The following is a 20,628-nucleotide window of genomic DNA, read 5'->3' as shown; positions in this document are numbered from 1 at the left end:
CACAAAGCCCATGTGTACAGAATGATCATGTCATTGTGAAAAATGGCAATAACTTGCTTATATTAACTGATGATTTCATTAACATTTATAAGAATTTTGCAAACTCGAATACATAGGTATGGTAAATATTTGTCAATACTTCAACCAAATTTACATCACTTGAAGGATGCAGGTATTTACTATTTTAATACGACTGGAAAAATCTATATCCTGGTAATTTAGATGTACAAAATGACCAACATTAATGTTGTAAATTCCAATTTTCATTTTATTGTAAATAGCTAGTCCATTTCATAAACTTTTCTACAAACTTTCCAATCTAAATCTTCCTTACTTTGGCAGTTTCTTTTCAAAAATATTCTTATATATATATACATTAATTCTCAAAAGCACTGATCCTTAGGCATCATTTCTATAAAAAAATTTAAAATATTCAATTTTAAAACCAACTTCTATGCACAAAAAAAAGAGCAAAAACAAATAGTTACGACTTTTATGACTCGGCTCTCTATGAAAAAAATTTAAGGGTACAAAAGATTACATGAAATATGAGTTTATCTTCAATTTGAATTGATACCATAACTTCAATCTTTATTCCTCCCACTGATATTAAGTGTTGCCGACCTTGCTGATGTGAATTTGTGCTTCCACTGTATCAGGTAAATGGTGAAGGTTGTAGAGCATAGCCGTACTCTAACTTCCAAAATGTGAAAGTTAACAGAATGCTGCTGTCTTTATCCATGAAAATGTCCAACACAAGTACAATATTATCAGTTGTTAGAGACGGTTTCATACAGAAAAGATATATGAATGTAACAGCAATTACTATAACTGGTTCAAACATTAGTTGTTTATAATAATTCTGCCAATCACTTATAATCCACTATTCCACTGAGCAAATGGAACAAAACAACACAACAACACATTATTACTAAGTACATTTCATGCACATAACTTAAATAAACAGTTAACTTACCAGTCTTGCTATCACAAAGCCCATGTTAGTCATGTCCACGTGATATGACACTTTGAACACGTGGAGATAATCAACTATTAGAAAACTGGATTAAGGATTAATCTTTCAGGTTAGTCAACACTTGCATCTCCAGTGGTCTTTCAATTTATTTAACTAAGCAATCACCTGGGCTTAGTGCCACTCATCATTTGATTTACTCCTTTTAGAACCTGATGTTAGATAAATCAGGTATATGTGGCTAGCACAAACAGCCACTTCTATCCACAATGTACTCTGAAAACATCAAACAGTGCTATCACTTCTGATCACTGTGACTAGTCACATACCGAATCCAGTCAATAAACAGGACTGCATAGGATCTGGCAACAGTCAATAGAGATTTTACTTCAAGTACTCTCTATGCAGGGTGTTAGTGACATTAGGAAAGTCAAAGAGTGAAACTCAAATGGGCAATTGTTGATATACATATCTCTAGCAAAATCTTACTTTCCTGGCCATCACTTTGTTTTAGTACATAATCATTAACTGTAAACAATGTTTAATGGCAGTCTTTAAGAACACTGAATGAGCTAACTGTAATCTCAAATACAGCAGTCAAACTAAGCCTGTTAGTTTGTATATGTGCAAATACGTCAACATCTTCTCTGATTAATCTCTCTCCATTGATAATAAGTGTTAACAATGAGTAAATCACTAAATCAACCTACTGTATTTACCGTATATGTTGGGACACCGTATCTGTTGGGACACCATAAATTAATTTTAAAAGTAATTTTCTGGAACACTGTATGTTCTGGGACACCTTGGGTTTTTTTAATTGTAAGTTGTAGGTCACCTTTTAAATCATTAAAAAATTACATGTCGGAAAATACACTAAAATGTAAATTTTAGTAAAGAAAACTTTAAAAAAGAAAATGCTGTGAGTGTTGTCTGTTTACACTTTTCTTGCTAGATGCAAATTTGCTAAGAACAAGAGCTCAGGTAAGAATTAAGTGTTTGTGTATATGAGAACGAGATCAACTTTTTCTGTTTTATTATTATTACATACCAAGGTTTACTTGCCGTTCGGGCTCATTACACGACTTATTTTGGCAAAATAACTATTGATGAGCACAGTAGAAACTATACACTGAATTACGTAAAAATATATTGAGAGAGAGAGAGAGAGACAAAGAGATACCAGTAGATTGTAGTGTGATTGATAAACATACTAGTTCTGAAACTGAACATCTTTTATTTACACAGCAGTGATATCTGACATAATCCAAGTACTGCTGAACAAACTTGAATGCTGCTAATATATTTAATTTAATGCTTCAATCTGTCCACAGTCTTGTTTGCCCACTCAACCTCCTCAGGCTCAAATCCATCAAATTTGTCCTCTTCACTGTTGCTGCCATCATATTCAGCATCTCCTATGATATTGTCCTCACATCCATTTAAATTATTGTTAATACCACAAACTTTAGATGATTTTTCAGATCAGATCTGTCTTTTTCCCAAAGCAATTTGACTGCTTTCACAATCCAGTCCACAACTGTTTGTTTATCTGCACTCTTAATATGAGACATGATGTCATTTTCCTTAGAAAGGCCCACTGCTGCTTTATGAATAAAACTTGTCCAGCTTTTCCTCATGTCAGACTTGATCGGTTTATTTACACTGACATCTAGTGGCTGTAGCTTGGAGGTGCATCCACCCAGAATACCTGCAGGTATCATGCTAACCCTTCTCAAAGCCCGTTTTACAGCATCTGTAATATGCACTCTGAATGAATCCATCACTAAGAGATCGTTCCTTTCCTGTATACTTGAGATATATCTCTTTAATCCACTGCAGCATCACCTCCTTATCAACCCAACCCTTCTCCTGCACATGTACGATCCATCCTTTTGGTGCCTGATTATCTTTCAGCTCCCTCACACCATGAAAAAATGAAAAATTATCTTTGGATACAACACATCTCCTGCTGTGGAAACTGCAAGTACTAAGGTTTGATGCTTTTTATCTGCACCAGTCGTGCAAATTCTCACTTTTAACATCTTTCTTTTCAACAGTTTGTTCGGGAATGAGATTAAAGTACATAGCAGTTTCATCCATGTTAATTATCATCTTGTATTTGAAATAGTCTTCTTCTCTTCTTGCCCTTACGAATTCATGGAATAATTTTATTTTCTCCTCCAAATCTTCTGGGAGATGCTGGGCCATCATTGTCTGTGAATGAAGCACGAGATTGTGTTGCTTTAAAAAGCTGTTGCCCAGTTCCTACTGGCTTCAAACTCAATTTCTAGACCTTCACCTAACACCAATTCTTTGGCATAAGTGTATATAGTGTCCACACTAACAGGGATCTGCAGATCCCGCTGGACAAGAACCCACTTTGCAAGTTTTCCATCTAACTCACTGCCACATGATACTGGTCTCCCACTCCTTGTTAAATGTCCCCATTTATTCAGCTGCTGAGAAAAATCTATTTTTCACCAATGTGCAGTGGTTGACTTGGGGATTTTGAAATGTCTTGCTGTTACTCAAATTCCATGCAATTTTGAGAAATTTACAACTTCCTCTTTTTGCTTTATGTAAAATGCTTGTAATGACCTCACCTGACATCATCATTTTCACAGGCATCATCTCTCTCCTGACTGGGGTCTCCAATTTCATGTTTTTTTTGCAGCTGGTTCATTTTCTTTTATATCACACACCTCCTCTCTAACATGCTTTTTTGGTCAACCTATGGGCCTCTTAGGTGAAGCTTTAGACAAACGCAATTTCTTTCCATGCCCAAGGCAAGGCCTCTTCACTACTTGAGTATCGCACTACAAACTTATCCATAATAGTGGAGATCTATAATGTGGTTATTTTGTTTTATTTTTATTCCCATTTATATATGCTACATACGCAACAAAAATTATTGCGAGGAATTGTTGTTGTTGTTGGGTTTAACGCCATTTTACAGCACACGATAGGCTATACATGGCGGCCAGTATTAATGGTGGAGAAGAACCCAGGAAAACTCCAGAAAGAACCACCAACCCACGAGAAGCTACTGGTAAGCTTTCTCACATACCCACACTGGCCGAATACGAGACTCGGACCGACGCAGACAGAGGTGAGATTGAAGTGATCCGTAACGGAGAGAGCTTTAGACCACTCTGCAACTCGGGGCTCTGACTGCAAGGAATCACTTTTTGTGTAAATGTGTGAGAAGTTATCCTTTCAAAGTGTTCTATTATTTCTATTTATTTTCAAAATCCCAGTGAAAACCAGTAGAAAAAAATCGAAGTTGGCTTCCCCATATTAGCTGACTTTGTATAAATATGTATATTTTTTTTTTAAAATCTACACGCTAAAAGAAATCCAAAGCCTGCTTCAAGGGTCAGCTTGCTTTTTAATAAATTAACCTTTGTATTTGATATCCTACCGGTAAGTTCAAACAATGAGTTTATGGCTGTTACACGGTGTGTTTAATCAACACATGGGCTTTCATTTATATGCCATCTGTAGTCATAATTGACACAAATGGTTTTCGGGTTCTTCAGTGTACACAGCATTAACTTGCTTTAATAATTCTTTTTGTAACCCATGGAATCAAAAAGATTGTCAGGTGCTTTCGAGTAATGGGGTTGATAATTCTCACTCTCTCTCATTCTTATGTGATTTTGCTGTTCAGTTTTCATTCTCGTAACATTTAAACATTTGAGGACAACCAAACATGATTCATTTTTCAATATTCATGCCAATGACCTACGTGTTGTGTTGTCTGATGAAAGCGATAACACTATGGATGCATGCGCTACTTATAATGGAGTTTGTGGCTATATTTTTCCTTTAATAAAATGCTAATGTCGACCAAAAAAGTGAATAAATGATAACAGCACAAGGTTAGTTTCTTTCATTATATTATCAAATAAGCATTTTATTTATTTATTTTACTGTAACATGTGGTGTGGCCGGTTGTGGAGTGGGTGGGCTACTGAACACTATTTCATTATTTCCATGATGTAGGTACAAAAACAAATTCAACATAAGTTCTGGGACACACACAAAAATTTATTATTTTTTCGTGTCCCAACATATGTAGTAAATACGGTAATTTCTGCAGGAGGTTAAGCCTGTTTGCTTAAAAATGGATGGAAGTGAATGTTGGTATTATTTTTATGGAGATATATACAGTTACTTCTTTGCTCAATACTTTATTATATTTCAAATGACAAAGCCACAATTAAGATATTAAGAACGCATGAATATCTATTTTTAACCCAACCATGAAATATGATATCCATGAATTTAAAGTGATTCACGTTTTCAAGACACAAGAACGGATACTATACCATAGGTTCTTCTAAGTATGACATCTTTCTTCTGTCTAATGTGAACCAGCGTTTCTTGTAGGGCTCATTATTAGGACCCATCTTGTATAAGTAACCCTCACAGTAGAAATTAGTTGTCAAATCTTTGGCAAGCTGTAACATAAAATAATGATGACTTATGATTTGTTTTAATCGAAAATGAGAGACCCAAGGACTGATAACAATCAAATGGAGAAACATGATTTAAGTTGGTCAATAAGCAAAACAGATCAATTTCAGTATGTAACTCAAAATACAGAATTGAATCAAGTCATACATAAAGAATATCTATGTTTTTTAGAGTAGATATAAAGAAATATCTAACGATTGAAGTGGGAACCAGTGTACTGTCACAATAGTGAGTTAAAACCCAAACAAATTTATACTTAAAGGCAAAAACCATCAAGCTGCACCATTTTTATTTCTCCATTCTGTGCCAAAGAAATTAACAGCTCCATTACTACATCAGTAAGAACTTCAGAAGATGGTGACCTTTTACAAATTTAGCTAGTACAATTAATGCTTCAAATTGTGCAATTTGTCAAATGAATGACTATTTTCAAACAAAAATGAAGATTGCACAGACTGAGACTGTGAAAATTGAGAGTACTAAAGAGAAACAACAAAAAACAGTCACATCCGAGAGATTTCTGAGAAACATCTTTTAGCAATAGATCTGAATGATTGTGAGTTTACTTGTATGGCTTTTAGCTCTTTATTTTGTTTATTTCTGCATTAAAACATGAAATTTTAGCCTTTGCAAACTTGTAGTCTAGTTTAGTAACATAAACTGCACCCAAATTTTGATCTATACTTGATTTCAGCATGCAATCAACACTCATCAGTTCCGGATTTTTCGTTTTCAAACATGATTACATTTATACTGAGAATTAGAATAACTACTTGAACAATTTCTTACCATATTTAACCAAGCATTATTCTAAAATCCTATCCATTTGTCGCAGAATATAAAAACATACTATACTTTATGGATGACAGAATTTCAAAAGGCAGTAATAGTTCATGTAAGTTCAGTCACGAATAACTTGAAGGGTTTATGTGGAAAACTAATTTGAAAATAAGATTATTCTTGGTCAACTTTTTGTTGTTTTTAGTTAATTTATTGATGGTGCCTCCTTGAGGACTAAATAAATGTATACTATATATAGGGTCCACAGTCTTGATACATTTTAAAATCTGCTCACAATGATGGAGAGAGAGAAATGAGTTAAGAAGAAAATTAAATAGGCCTAAAGTACATACAGAATTACATATTTTCAATAACATACATCAGGGCAAATATATTTCCTAAATGGGAAAATTAGTTCCAAAGTGATAGTTCTCCCACTTATATACTTCATTATCTTATAAATGTATATTAAAATATTATACATTCATAAGGGCTGTTCCATTTAAACATACATGTTAACCAGGGAAGGATTTGGATTTGAATATTTTTTTAAATGTAGCTTTAACAATTTTTCAGTCATATCGCTACAATGTCTGCAGTGTGGCACTTTATAGTGATGTCTAGCACTGGGGCATCATGCTGCAGACATGTAGCATCATGTCCCACCCAGTCACATTATCCTGACACCAGGGAGACCAGTCCTAACACTAACCTCTTAATGCTGAGCGCCAAGTGAGGCAGATGTTAGTACCAATTTTGTAAGTCTTTGGTATGACTTGGCTGGGGATAGAACCACTGACCTCTTGCATCCAAGGTGAACACTCTAATCGCTAGGTCACCGAAGCAGTCTCTCTAGACATTGTAGTTATCAGGTTGTACTTTTAAAACCTTCAGATTCTGGTTAAATTCTAAAATGACTACTCAGCAACTATAATGCAAAGAACCTTTTAAACACTTATTCAAGGTTCCAATATTATATTAAAACAGCAACAGGGGCCCCAAGTGGCTGAGTGGTCTAAAGCTCTCTCCGTTACGGATCACTGCCATCTCACCTCTGTCAGCGTGGGTTCGAGTCTAGGATTCGGCTAATGTGGGTATGTGAGAAAGCTTGCCAGTAGCTTCTCGTGGGTCGGTGGTTCTTTCTGGGGTTTTCTCGGGTTCTTCCTCCACCATTAATACTGGCCGCCATGCACAGCCTATCGTGTGCTGAAAAATGGCATTAAACCCCACAACAACAACAAAACAAGACATTAATATAACAGTAAAGTGTTGACAAAAATAAAATCCTCCAACCATTGTACCTCTGAATCTTCTCTGTCTGGGAAAGCCACCTTTCTCCTCTCAAATTTTGCTGCTCTAATGGCTGTGTACCAACTGATTATGTCCTAGAAACCAGAAACAATTCATGTTGCACTTTACTGTCAGGACTTCATTCATTAAAAAGTCAGGAGGAAAAGGGAGAATTTTTTAATATATTATAATGGAAACAATTGATCTTCATGAAATATTTACTACAGCTGACTCTGACAAAGCATGATATGATATACATGTACTTCCACTGCTTTGTAAGTGTACAATTCAAAGGCAAAATGAATACTAAACGAAACAAGATATTTCACTGGTTGATGAGATCAGCAGGCATTTTCACAGTTATATCATTGCATGTGCTAAACATATGGGTGTCATGGTATTAGCAAGGTCTGGATTTTCCCAAATGTGATGTTTGATCTTGAATTCACTAGTTTTGCAGAAACCACTTTTCTTCTATCACTCTTTGTGACTTTGACCTACAGATCCCAAAACTGATCGGTGCCTTTCTTATCTCAGATACAGGACATCCACAAAGTTTGGCAGCTGTCTGTTACATAGGATTTCAGTTATCTTGTGGAAACAATTTTCCTCCCTAGAGTCCTTATGACCCTGACCTTTGACTGTTTAACCTCCAAATCAATAGGTGTATTGTCCTAAATACAAACCCTCTACAAAATTCAGTCAAGAAATGTAGACCAAACTTAAGTAGTTTTGTGAAAATCATTTTTTTTCTTCTTCAAATTCATGTAACATAGGCCTGACCCTTGACCCCAAAACAAGAAGGTGTCATTCTTGTCTCAAATGCAAGCCATTAACAACATTTGGTCAAAGTAAATGATAAAGAACATTGCAAACTTGGGTCAAGTTATCTGGTAAACAAGTCAAGTTATTATGTGGAGACAGATTTCCTTATTTATTTCCCTATGACCTACCTTTGACTTTCAAGCTCAAAGTGTTTTTTCTGTTTCAAATGCAAGTTAATGACAATATTTATAATTAGTACAGGTGGAGAATTGGAGTTATTGTGCAGAAACAACAAGGAACCAATGGACTGACAGACATCATAACATAAACTGCACCTTATGGCAGGCATAAAACATTACCACCTTATGGCAGGCATATAACATTACCACCTTATGGCAGGCATATAACATTACCACCTTATGGCAGGCACATAACATTACCACCTTATGGCAGGCATATAACATTACCACCTTATGGCAGGCATATAACATTACCACCTTATGGCAGGCATATAACATTACCACCTTATGGCAAGCACATAACATTACCACCTTATGGCAGGCATATAACATTACCACCTTATGGCAGGCATATAATATTACCAACTTATGGCAGGCATACAACAATTACCACCTTATGGCAGGCACATAACATTTCTTTTAGATAAACATATTAATTTTGAAGTACTTTCATCAAGGCCTTGATTTTGGCATCTTCCATGATTTTACAACTTGAAATTCAATCACTTCTAGGTTTTTAGGGTCCTTTACGAATCATGCATGTAACATGAAAAAAATGTGGCACAAAACTTTCATGTTGAATCTTATCTATGATGACTGCCTTAAATGCCATCTTTGCTTGAGGAAAGGTGATACCACCTTCCTACCGTCTGCTGATCTAATATCACTAGCATCATCAGTCTCTCTTCATTATCAATCTTTGTTATTAGCAATGGGAATCGGTCAGAATTTCACAATCGATATTCAGTTCCACTTAACCAACTGATCATTGATTATAATCAGTTACTAAGAGCCAATTCTACTTCTTGTTTGTTATGCAGTTATATCTTTGCTCAAGAGTTCAAAATGCTAATATATGTTCGGGATGTAATCTCTTTTAATGACAAATATACTTAAATCTGATAAAAAAATGTTACATATTTTTCTAATATATTATTTTTGTTTGGCAACTTTTTATTAAATGAAAATAACTTTTTATGGCTGATCAGTTTTATGTAACTGAAAAACTGTTGCAATTCGTCCAAACCCTTTCATTCATATGTGATGTGTCTATCTTTTAAACAAAAGAAGGACAAGGTTTTCCTATCATTATTTTCAAATACAACAAAGGATTTTACATTTAAACTGAAATAAATCATTAATATTGTTAAAAAATTTATTAACTCTACAATTTAATAGCAAACTCATGTAATCATGACTATATGTTCTTAATTAAGTTTGCACCTATGGAGTATGGTATGGTTTTATATTTGTAAGTTGCCAAGGGAATAAATAATTCAGATCGACTGTAGTGGATTGGAAGTCCAATACAGATTACCATTTACCCAAGAGTTTTACTAACCTTTGTGTTTTTGCATGCAACTAAAAAAAGATGTCTCCCTTTCCACACAATCAATTATGAGTTTCATAATCAATTATCTTATTGGTTTGCTCATCCAACCGATAATCGATTATAATCAATAATCCAAACAACAATACTTATCATCTCTTGCATTTTTCACCTTTTCTCCACAGCCTGACCCCTATACTTCAAAGTAATTTCAGTGTGCAACTACATTCACACATCCTGTACATGAAGGTAAGTGTTTTCTCAAGAACACTCCTTTATGCATCTGGACACCACAAAGTACTTTTATCTTACATGCAATGGGTTAGAAACAGCCAGCCAGTCTCATTTGACTTATACTCCACATTGACTTATAGGCCAGAAAATACAGTAATAATCCTCTATGCAGGCGCTTGTAGAGTATAGAGGATTCAAGATTACAAACCATTAGGTCTCAATGACCTCGACCTGGTCAAGGTATGCAGCCTTGAATTAAATTTAATATGCAGAAAACATTTTTTTCCTTCTTTGACTTACCAAGACCTTGAAATCTGACCTTTGGCATCATTTTCATTCATGATCAACTAGATCACAAGAAGTCTTTCATTGAAAACCCCATGATGATGTGACAATTCATTCTGGAGAAAATAGTGATTGCAAGACTTTCAAGATGGCCACTGTGGCAAGCATACTGAATATTCGAATGGCACCAATTTAATTCAGGACCAACTATACATCATAAGAAGTTGCTTAGCAAAAAAAACCAATTTGATTAAAATCACTGTTCTATGTGGAGATCTGACAGCAACCACTTAAGGGTCATGTTCTGGTGACTGATGTTATTACCGTTTTATCAGCCAATCAGATGAAGTCTTATATCTTTGCATTTCAGAGACTGAGCAGTATGGTTGAACAACATTGTGTGCAGAATCTGTAGGCCTCTTGCACTCAATGGGACCAGTCTGTTCCACATTTATCTGAACAATAAATCTGCTGACAAATCTTTGATACAGAAACATAGTTTCAGCCAGATCAAATGTATATTTTATTAGCCTGTTACTCAGCATAACAAAGTATTTTCTTGTGTGATGTGACAATAGCCTTCAAAACGCTCCCAAAATTAAAACAAGAATCAACTGTTAATTCAAAGATGCCATCAACTGAATACAAGTCATCACTAAAACAGTAGTACCTTTGTATATGAGGATGATCACATGGTGTAACCATTCAAGGAAGATAACAACTGCCATGTAACCTCTCACTCTCTCCCACACACACCATTGCCAACATAAAACACCATCACAATAATCTTACACACTGACATAATATATTGTTACAGCTCTCTTTCTCTCTCAGTGATTTTGATGGCTGATGTTACAGGAATGTGGGTTGCACAGCCAGCTTAAATCTCAAACTGAAGAAGCATCTGCCTTCAGTACACAAGGCTTTTCTTAGTTATAATTAATTTTTCATAAACTATTATTGATACTCTGAACCATATTTTGTTTCTGGGAATTAAGGAAACATGAGCAAAATCTGACACGAAATTGCAGCAGTTTACAGTTTATTCCTTACGTTACTTACAAGTAGAATGAAAGGCATCAAAGACAATGTACAACTTTTCCAGATCCAATCTCTTTCAGCTTCTTTGTCACATTTTCACTAAATTTCTTATGTTTTAAGATATCTGAAAATTTAAAGGTATTCTACTAATTTCAATCATTTTGAGGAGGTCATGATAATATATCCTTATCATATAACAAATATACCTTCAATTAATAAACATTTTACATACCTGTGCACTGTCATGATAGATAAAAAGGTTTCTAGTTGTACCATCTTTGAGATAAGTCAGTTGTAGACCATTGGGGTTACCCATTTTTTCTGGCACAAACACAGCATTGAGATCATCCAATTCTATGTCCTCTTTTGGAAGCTTTGCCTGCAATAAAAATGGATATAAATATAGTCAAACCTGCAGAGCCATCTCCTCTGTATAATGGTCACATGCTCATAACAGATTTTCTTAGTCCTATCATGTATTGCTACATGAACTAGCCTGTATATAACAACCACTTGCTCAGTCTGGTCAATGGTCACTGTTTGATATGGTCCCCATTACACCTGGTTTTTGTCAATCATAATTTAGTTTCTATTACAAATTATTTACTTACATAAATCTATGGATTTTTTATGTCTAAAATGTTTTCAGTTCTGAATTAGTGTTTTTTTTAATATAAAAAATTACCCCCATCACAGATATGCATGTGCTGGGGTTACCAGGGTTCTGGAAAACCACTCATCTTGACCAGGTAATAATTGGCAATGTCATGTACAACTTTACTGCTTATTTCTCCGTGGGATGAGTTGATGCAGATCTGCATTTGGAGTGTTACACCTGCTTCAGATCACTGGTGTTTTCAAAGCGAGAGCCGTACTGATATAATGCCATACCAAAGCAAAGATGACAGCAGGTATTTCTATAAGAATGAATTTACTTAACTACTTTTCAAAAGAAAAATGTTGCTAACTTAGTCTAAATAAGTATTTTAAGTGTCTCCACTAATCCCAACTATCTTCTACATGAAAAAAATAAATCCTAATGCTTCTAAATGATGCACACCACTATAATTTATCTATAAAAGAGTGACAAGATGTCAAGACAATAGCTAAGCAATCAAAATTTAACTGATGTATAAATGTTTAAGTTCTTTTAGATGATTAGCAATCTTCCCCTTGATAGGCACCCTTGAGTAGCTCTCTAGAAATTGAGGTAGGACTACACTGGTGTACTTTGTACAAAAAGCCAGTGGAAATTGAAGAAACATAATTCTTCTGCATAGTTATGAGAATTCTGATAACCAGGGCTAAGTGTAACGTGGATCAGATGAAAAATCACAAAATGTTTACTTTCTCCGTCTCACTTCTCACCTGTCTAACTGATAAAGATATGTAAATGACACCTAGATTATCGAATGGTGTCACTGTAAACACAAATACCATTAAAAAATCAAGAGCTTGGTGTACAACTGCAATTTTTCTAGCTAGAAACCTGGTCTCTTGTTATACATTTAAGGGGGTCATACATTAAAATAACAAGCTTTCATCGGGTACATATGGTTTTATAGTATGACTCTATGTAGTGGGGAGGAATATCTTTTTAAGCAAAATGAGGACAGGGACAAGTTAACGTTATAACTCACTCATAAGGGGGATAAATGAATGGAACAAATTTTCCCCCAAGTCCTGTATATGAAAGACAATGTTCCCACATTGATATATGTGTGAAAAAGGTTATTATAATATAAAATTAACAATTTTGTCTACAATCTTGTTGATATAACTATATCTTTCAAATCTGATGAATGTGACCAGAGATTCTGCTGCCAGTCTCATACAGGTCAAGAGAACTAAAATTTGATGACTTTTCAATGACTTTCAATGGCCCATTTTCAGTTTTCAAGGCCTACTCTTGTTATCAAAACATTTATTCCCACTGCTAATTTAAATACAAGGAACAAAAAAATTAAAAAAAATTGCTTTTTTATGTAGATGAGAGTGGTGACATAGAAATAGATGGTGTTTTTGTGCAGACCCCCTCAAAACAGCAGTCTCTTATTTTTTCACTTATTTCAAGAGTTTCCTTCCTTTTGCATGGCTATGTGGGGCAGCAATGACCATTCCTGTCATATCAATGTTTTTTCTTCTACACTATGCCAAGCACTCTGTGTTTCAAGGTCATATCTTTCTTCAGTCACTTAATGAAGTCTTTGAATTTCCACTTTCTAGGCATTTTGTGATGATTGCTTGTTAAAAGATTTTACTGCAAATGAACCCTCCTCATTTTGCAGAAGATCGTGAAGTCAACCAGTGTACATGTTTTGATGACTGTTACTTCCCATGGATTCTGATAATGGCTAACAGATGACAGAACAATGAAACTACACTTCCAATCTTTGCACAATGCACACGAAAAAAAAGACTTCATGCAAAATTTTCCACTGTATTTTATTTTTAAACAAAATCTCTAAAATTCAATGACATATGACCTATTTGAAAAGTCATTGACATTCAAAGCCTTGTTTCATTTCTCAATTCCTTTCAATGACCCCTGAGGATCAATGCAAATCCTATGCCTGTAGAGTGGTAAAAATGGTCAGCCAATCACATGTGGATCTCACTCATTATCAAACCCAACCAAGATCCTGATAATACAAAGCACATACACCAAGTCAGAACAAAATCAACTTTCAGACTGGTAACAAGTTCAGCCAATCAAATGAAAGTTCACCTCATTCATCAAATGTTCAAGTCTTTACCAAACCAGTCCAAGATCTTGTTAATAAAAGCATATATTCCGTGTCTTACCAATCTAAAATGTAGTCTCCAGAGTGATAAGAAGGTCAGCCAATCAGATTTAAAACCACCTCATTAATATGCATGGATCTTGCTCATTACTGAACTCATCTAAGATTTTGATAAGTCCATATTCAAAGTTTGATTTAAATCCAGTCAGAAACATGAACTCAAGAGTAGTATCAAGCAATTGTTGATGGACAGATGATGCAAGTGGGAGGATGGACCAAGAGATGCCAGGCAATATGATAAGCTCATTTGGTCTTACTGCCAGGTGAGATTAAAAACAAAACCATAGGTATGTTTTTTTTCTTCTATGTTACTATGTTTTTCATGTTACCACTTATTTGGCAACTGAATGTTTATGTGCTTATGCTGTTGTATGCAGATTTTTTTGCCTTTAAGTAACTGATGTCTGCTTGCATCATTTGTTTTAATACATTGTTTAAAGGATGTATGGGACTACATTCCTTAATCAAGGAATGTGCAGAAATGTACAATTTTGCAAGAAATAAAACTTTCATTACTTTAAAAATAAAATTTTCTGAAAAACAAATAATTTTCAAAATAGAATTCAAGTTCATAATGGATAATGACTAAAGCTGAATAGAAATCTAATCTGTATCCAAGATTTCAAAGAGCAGATCTTTGCTGGAACACTAGATAATGATATATGTATTTTTTATGACAAAAATTTTGAACCACTTAGAAAATTCACAAGTCAAAGTCAATTGTCATAATTATGAATCATCATGCACCTGCTTTCTCGTGTTGATTCTTGCTCTTGTTCCATTAGCCATCTCTGACGTTACTTGATTAGATGACCTATACATACAGAAAACATGCAAAAGGAATACATAATGATAAAATCACTAACAACACACAAATTAATTATTACCAGTACTTACATTCTCTCGATTGTAGTATTTTATTTTATTGTCATGTCGAGTAAGAACGAACTTTCGAGCTTGGAATCTGGTCTTGTATTTTCCCTTTTTCATAAGGAACCCTTCCTTGGTTGGGCTGTTATATGATGCCTGCTTATCTATATTGCAGAATTCCAAACGCTGGTACTTTGCTTTAATGAACTGCTGCCTAATAATGCTGAAAAGAAATGAAGATTAATCATAGTTCTTATCAAAAGTGGCATGCCGAATTGCATGGGTTAGAAGTATAAACTACTCAACAATAAAATATCCAGTCAGCAAGGTATTCAAGTATAAAGCCAGTAAACAACATCCTTCCAAAGATGAGCAAAAACTCTAATCCCGCACTTCAAATTTCTCTTTCATTATGTTATCTTGTTGTACATAATGTCATTTTGATGTCAATAAACCAATGACTCTTGCATCTTGACTTTTGATTCTTTAAAACAGCCTACCCCTGGCAAGGAAAAAGTGTAATCCAAGTGGACAAAAAGAGTAATCTGAGCAGAAAAAGAGTACTCCACATATAACATGATAAAATTCAATGAGCATATGCACAAAATCATTTATTTACCCCTCTGATCTTTTAACATCAAGTTTTCATATGTAACACTTTTAGCTTTAAAAAGCAACAGACTCTCAAAACACTTTGTACCAGCTAAGACTACAAATATTTTGCACACCAGGAGAAAACAAAATGCTGGGTTACTGAGCCTGGATCTGAATTCAGTTTTATTTTTTTTAACAATACTGAACAATCTCTCACAGTCAGCATTAGAATGGTAAAGAACTAATATTCCTTTCATAACCTGACAGAGAAGAAGAAATTTATATCTTCCAGTTATTGTTTTTTTTTTTTTAAGGTGGCATATCAGGTGTTATTGCTCATCAACTCTGTCTGCATGAAGTACATTGTCAGGTAGAATGCCAACTTGATACTACAGGAATTCTCCTTCTAATTTATTAGCAGTCTTTCCTGCAGCAAGGTGCATTAAATGACAGGGACAACCCGATATGTACACTGATGGAGACATTTTTCAAAATATAGAATGCAACTTCTTTATGAATTCCAGTCATCACTGATTCGTTATCAGTGGAAAACCTCATACAGTTCTGCCAACTTATGTTTTTCAAAGCATTATCAAGCAAATCAAAAATGTTTTCTCCAGTGGAATCTACTGTTAATTCTGGTAATGAAAGAAGAGCACTTTGACTTGGCCCTTTTCATTGTCAGAGTCTCTTAGACAGACTGAGTACAACTTTTTGTCATCATAATCACTACTCCTGTCTGTTGCAATACTAAACGACCCAATTTTCATGGCTTCTGCAATTTTATGTGAAGTATCTTCTGCTAAACACCAAACAATATTAGATGATTTTGTTCTTGCACATGCATTTTTTCTGCAATTTTGGAATCAAGAAACATTCATTTGAACAAAAGACCAGTGTAGTCTTCTACCACTATGGCACTAGGGGTAGTCCGTCTCCTATTAAGAACTTGGTAAATAATGCCTCTGCCTTTATAAAATTCGTGTCCACAATTGAGTTCTATTGTAAAAAAGAAGTTATCTTAGTATTGGAGTTAATAAAAGTAAAAAGAGAAAATTCAAGGTTTCTTTGTTTTACCGCCATGACCAATATTAAAATCCTTTCCACACAAATGCATAGAAACACTAAAAGCACCGAAACACCGGAACGCAATGAAAACACCGAAATGTACTTCATTTATATCGTACATAGCATAATGTATATTGGTTGCATATATATAATTCATAACTCTGAAATTTAATATTAGTTATATCATAAATTAATATTTACTTTCTTTACTGCAAGTGATACAACATCAAAAGAATCTGGAAATTGCTCATTTTGACGACAGTTTTGAAAGTAAACAAATTTGATATTAACAGCACGTATTGCAATGGATACAAGAATTTAATGCTTAAGCTATTAATAATTAAAAAACAATATTAATAATGATTTATTAAATTGATTATTATATTTGTGGTTATTAATAATTATATTTTTCTTATTTTAGGTTTCGGGATATTTGAGATTTGCACGAACCAGCTGTATAATTTAAGTGTAACTATCATAACTTATTCACGGACAATAATTTTAATGGTCTAAATGCAAAGAAACATGCGAGAATGGAGTGTCAAATAATTTACAAACTTCTGTATTTTTATTGCAGCAAAAAATGTGTATGCATGATTCAGAGTAGATACAGTTTTCATATCAAGTTATGCTACTGGTGCATACTACAAATGTACTAGCTAATAGTATATAGTGCACTGCTGGTTGGTTAATGTATTCTTTCAAACATATGACAGTCTTTTGTAGCACATTTTTTAAATCTATTCTGCTTTTGGATGAAGAGTTTGGGATACCAGAGAGTTGCAGAAATGGGTTTAATACACAAAGACAATTTTTGGAACACATTTGAATATGTATTTGTTTCATTGGTTTATATATATATATATATATATATGTGTGTGTGTGTGTGTGTGTGTGTATGTGTTTCATAATTATTATACAAGGCAACTTACACTTATGATATATATGATTTTTGTGTTTTCAATGCGTTCCGGTATTTTGGTTTTTCTATGCACTGTTTCCACACAGCCTGCAATGGGTGTGAAGCTGCCCAAGAATGGAATGCTGTATTATGTAATTCATGTATTCATCTTTGAACTGGGTTTTTTCTCTTTCTAATCCACCTGTGAAATTATTTGAAAAACATTTCTGCTTTAACAAACGCATCGACTATATTAATCTGATGACTTTTAGCACCAAATACCTCCAGACTGGTTCTATACCAGATATGAATTAGAACAAAGAATCTGCAAGCAAAGATTAAAAAATTAGAAAACTAGTCTGTTCTCTCCTAACTAAGCCATATAGCTGCTATAAATAGAAACCGAGGTCAAAAGTTTGAAAGTAGAAACCAGCATGTTTCTTGGAAATATGGCAGCTGCTATAAATAGAACATAATACTGTTAGGAAAGTGCATGCAAGGATACGGACAAGCATACTCTTATGTTGTAGTTATGTTGAAGCCGTCTTTTCTAGAATACGGTCTGTGGGATTAATGGGATGTTAATACAAATTAAGAAAACAAATTATTAATTCTTTTGGGAGGGGGATATACCAAAAATGCATAATCCAAATATGTTTACACGTAATGCGTAATTTTGTGGAAAAAACTTTAATGATTACACCAAAAGCATAATGGTTGGCATGTATGCTTATGATACAAGTATGGGGAAAACGAGGAACTAGACTTCACTGACCACCTTATCAAATGTCCTAGCTTCCTCCTTCTCTAAAACAGAGCCAGACTGGTGGGAAGAAGCAGGGGATTTCAACTGAGACTATGAAGTTAACACTTGTTCTGTGCCAAGGAGAGTTCTACAATGTCCTGTGCATGTATGAACTTCATTCCTTATTTTGCAAAGATAGCACCATCACTGTTTTAAAAAGTGAGAACCCTTTGATCAAGCTGCAAGCTTATTGCTCGATCAGTGGCAATTAACAGGGTTTGATTATTTGAACTCTGTGACCTTGCTGCACAACTGACACTTTTCAGGGGCCCCAAGTGGCCGAGTGGTCTAAAGCGCTCTCCGTTAGGGATCACTGCCATCTCACCTCGGTCTGCGTGGGTTCAAGTCTAGGATTCGGCCAATGCAGGTATGTGAGAAAGCTTGCTGGTAGCTTCTTGTGGGTCGGTGGTTCTTCCCGGGTTCTTCCTCCACCATTAATACTGGCCACCATGCATAGCATATCGTGTGCTGAAAAATGGCATTAAACCCAACAACAAAAACAACAATGACACTTGTTCAGTTGCTTCCTTTAATACATTTCACAGACTGTATTATCAAAGTTGTTGTTGTTGTTTTATAGGGTTTAACGCCATTTTTCAGCACAAGATAGGCTATACATGGCGGCCAGTATTAATGGTGGAAGAAGAACCGGGAAAACCCCGGAAAGAACCACTGACCCACGAGAAGCTACCGGCGAGCTTTCTCACATATCCACATTTGTATTATCAAAGTGTTACTCAGCCCATGATCAGTCTTCACATAAGCACCCACTTATGTCAATAGGGATATTGAATCAGAGTTACATGATATTTACAATGACCACATCATGTTTTCACAATAACTAAATGATGATGGAGGATTTCAGAACTTTATCAGATAATGAAGATAAATTCTTGTGCTTTGCACCAGAAAATGACTATGACCAAAAAGAATTTAGTGTGATAAATAGATAAAGATGTTGTGTAAGGTTAGATTGGGCAGGATGAATGGAAAAACAGAATCAACAGTTACCATTATCAGGTTTAAAATTTACATTGAGTTGGGGAGGAGGAATTCGGAAAATATATAAAGGTAAGGACAATTTTGTGAACAGGGTCATATTCTTCTAAACTTTTAAGTCAGCATCATTTAGTTACTGGATGGTCTGTAGGGCCCATCCTTCATTTAGTTGTTGTTGTTGTAGGGATTAATGCCATTTTTCAGCACAAGCTTTACATGGTGACCAGTGTAAATGGTGGAGGAAGAACCCGGAAAAACCCTGGAAAGAACCACCAATCCACGAGAAACTACTGGCAAGCTCTCTCATGTACCCACAATGGCCAAGCCCGAGACTTGAACACACGCAGACAGGTGAGATGGCAGTGATCCATAATGGTGAGAGTTTTAGACCACTCAGCCACTCAGTGCTCCCCTTCATTTGGAAACTGTTAGACAATCATATGATGTAAGGGAAATGGGTGTTAGTTTATGATATAGTACATATAGATGGATTGACAGAGAAATGGGTGTTGGTTTATGCAGTTTATCCCTCACAGGTGTAAAACTGAGGGTGAAAAAAACACTTGGTGTCAGATCTGGGGGTCAAATACAAAATGTGGGGGTCATAAATGTATTGACAAATTTTTATCTTCTCATACTTTTTCAGCTTGAAATAGGATATTGCAGCTTGTACAACATACTCTCTTCTCTCTCTCTCTCTAAAAATACAAATAAACCAACATGCACAATTAACAAACAAATGTATTGTCCATTCAAAGAATAATTTTATTAGTTCATTTTTCTTTTAGTTTAAAGTTGTACTTTTAACAGTCTCCTTATAATCTTTTTGTAGTAATATTATAGACCAACACATCACATATAAACCAATACAAAAAGCAAATTAAATCTTTTTAATCAAATGGCAGTTAATTTACTGCCTGTCATAAATGTGTACTATCATTGGTTTCATTGTACTTCATCCTAGAACACATTTATCCAAAATTCAAAAAGGCTAATGATCAATCTTCTTTCTAATAAGTTAAACTTGAACTTTAAGATCCTCCTTTTTTTGCAGCAAGTAAAATCTGCAATGACTCCCTGACTTTGTAATGCAAATAACACACTTGTCTAAGCAAGTTTACTGATTTCTTTGCTGTGAAAGAAGGTCTTGGGTGACAATGTGTTCTCC

General features: G+C 34.8%; 1 protein-coding gene across 8 annotated transcripts in view; it reads right to left on the bottom strand.

Moving 5' to 3' along the window:
- The window catches only part of LOC149803764 (arf-GAP with dual PH domain-containing protein 1-like), a 97,899-nt gene that overhangs the window by 36,545 nt on the left and 40,726 nt on the right, over positions 1–20,628 (bottom strand). For 7 of the 8 annotated variants that reach the window (XM_089953537.1, XM_089953544.1, XM_089953536.1 and 4 more), the window contains exons 4-7: positions 15,121–15,316; positions 11,652–11,798; positions 7,537–7,620; positions 5,308–5,439 (exon numbers count right to left, since the gene is read on the bottom strand). In XM_089953537.1, the coding sequence (XP_089809663.1) occupies positions 5,308–5,439; positions 7,537–7,620; positions 11,652–11,798; positions 15,121–15,316 (559 nt within the window). The remainder of the gene's footprint in view (positions 1–5,307; positions 5,440–7,536; positions 7,621–11,651; positions 11,799–15,120; positions 15,317–20,628) is intronic. The other variant, XM_089953541.1, reaches the window with a different exon arrangement.

This window comes from Sinohyriopsis cumingii, chromosome 3 (assembly GCF_028554795.1).
Source record: "Sinohyriopsis cumingii isolate HCF-2022 chromosome 3, ASM2855479v2, whole genome shotgun sequence".
Taxonomy (NCBI): domain Eukaryota; kingdom Metazoa; phylum Mollusca; class Bivalvia; order Unionida; family Unionidae; genus Sinohyriopsis; species Sinohyriopsis cumingii.
This window is presented reverse-complemented; position numbering and strand designations above follow the sequence as displayed.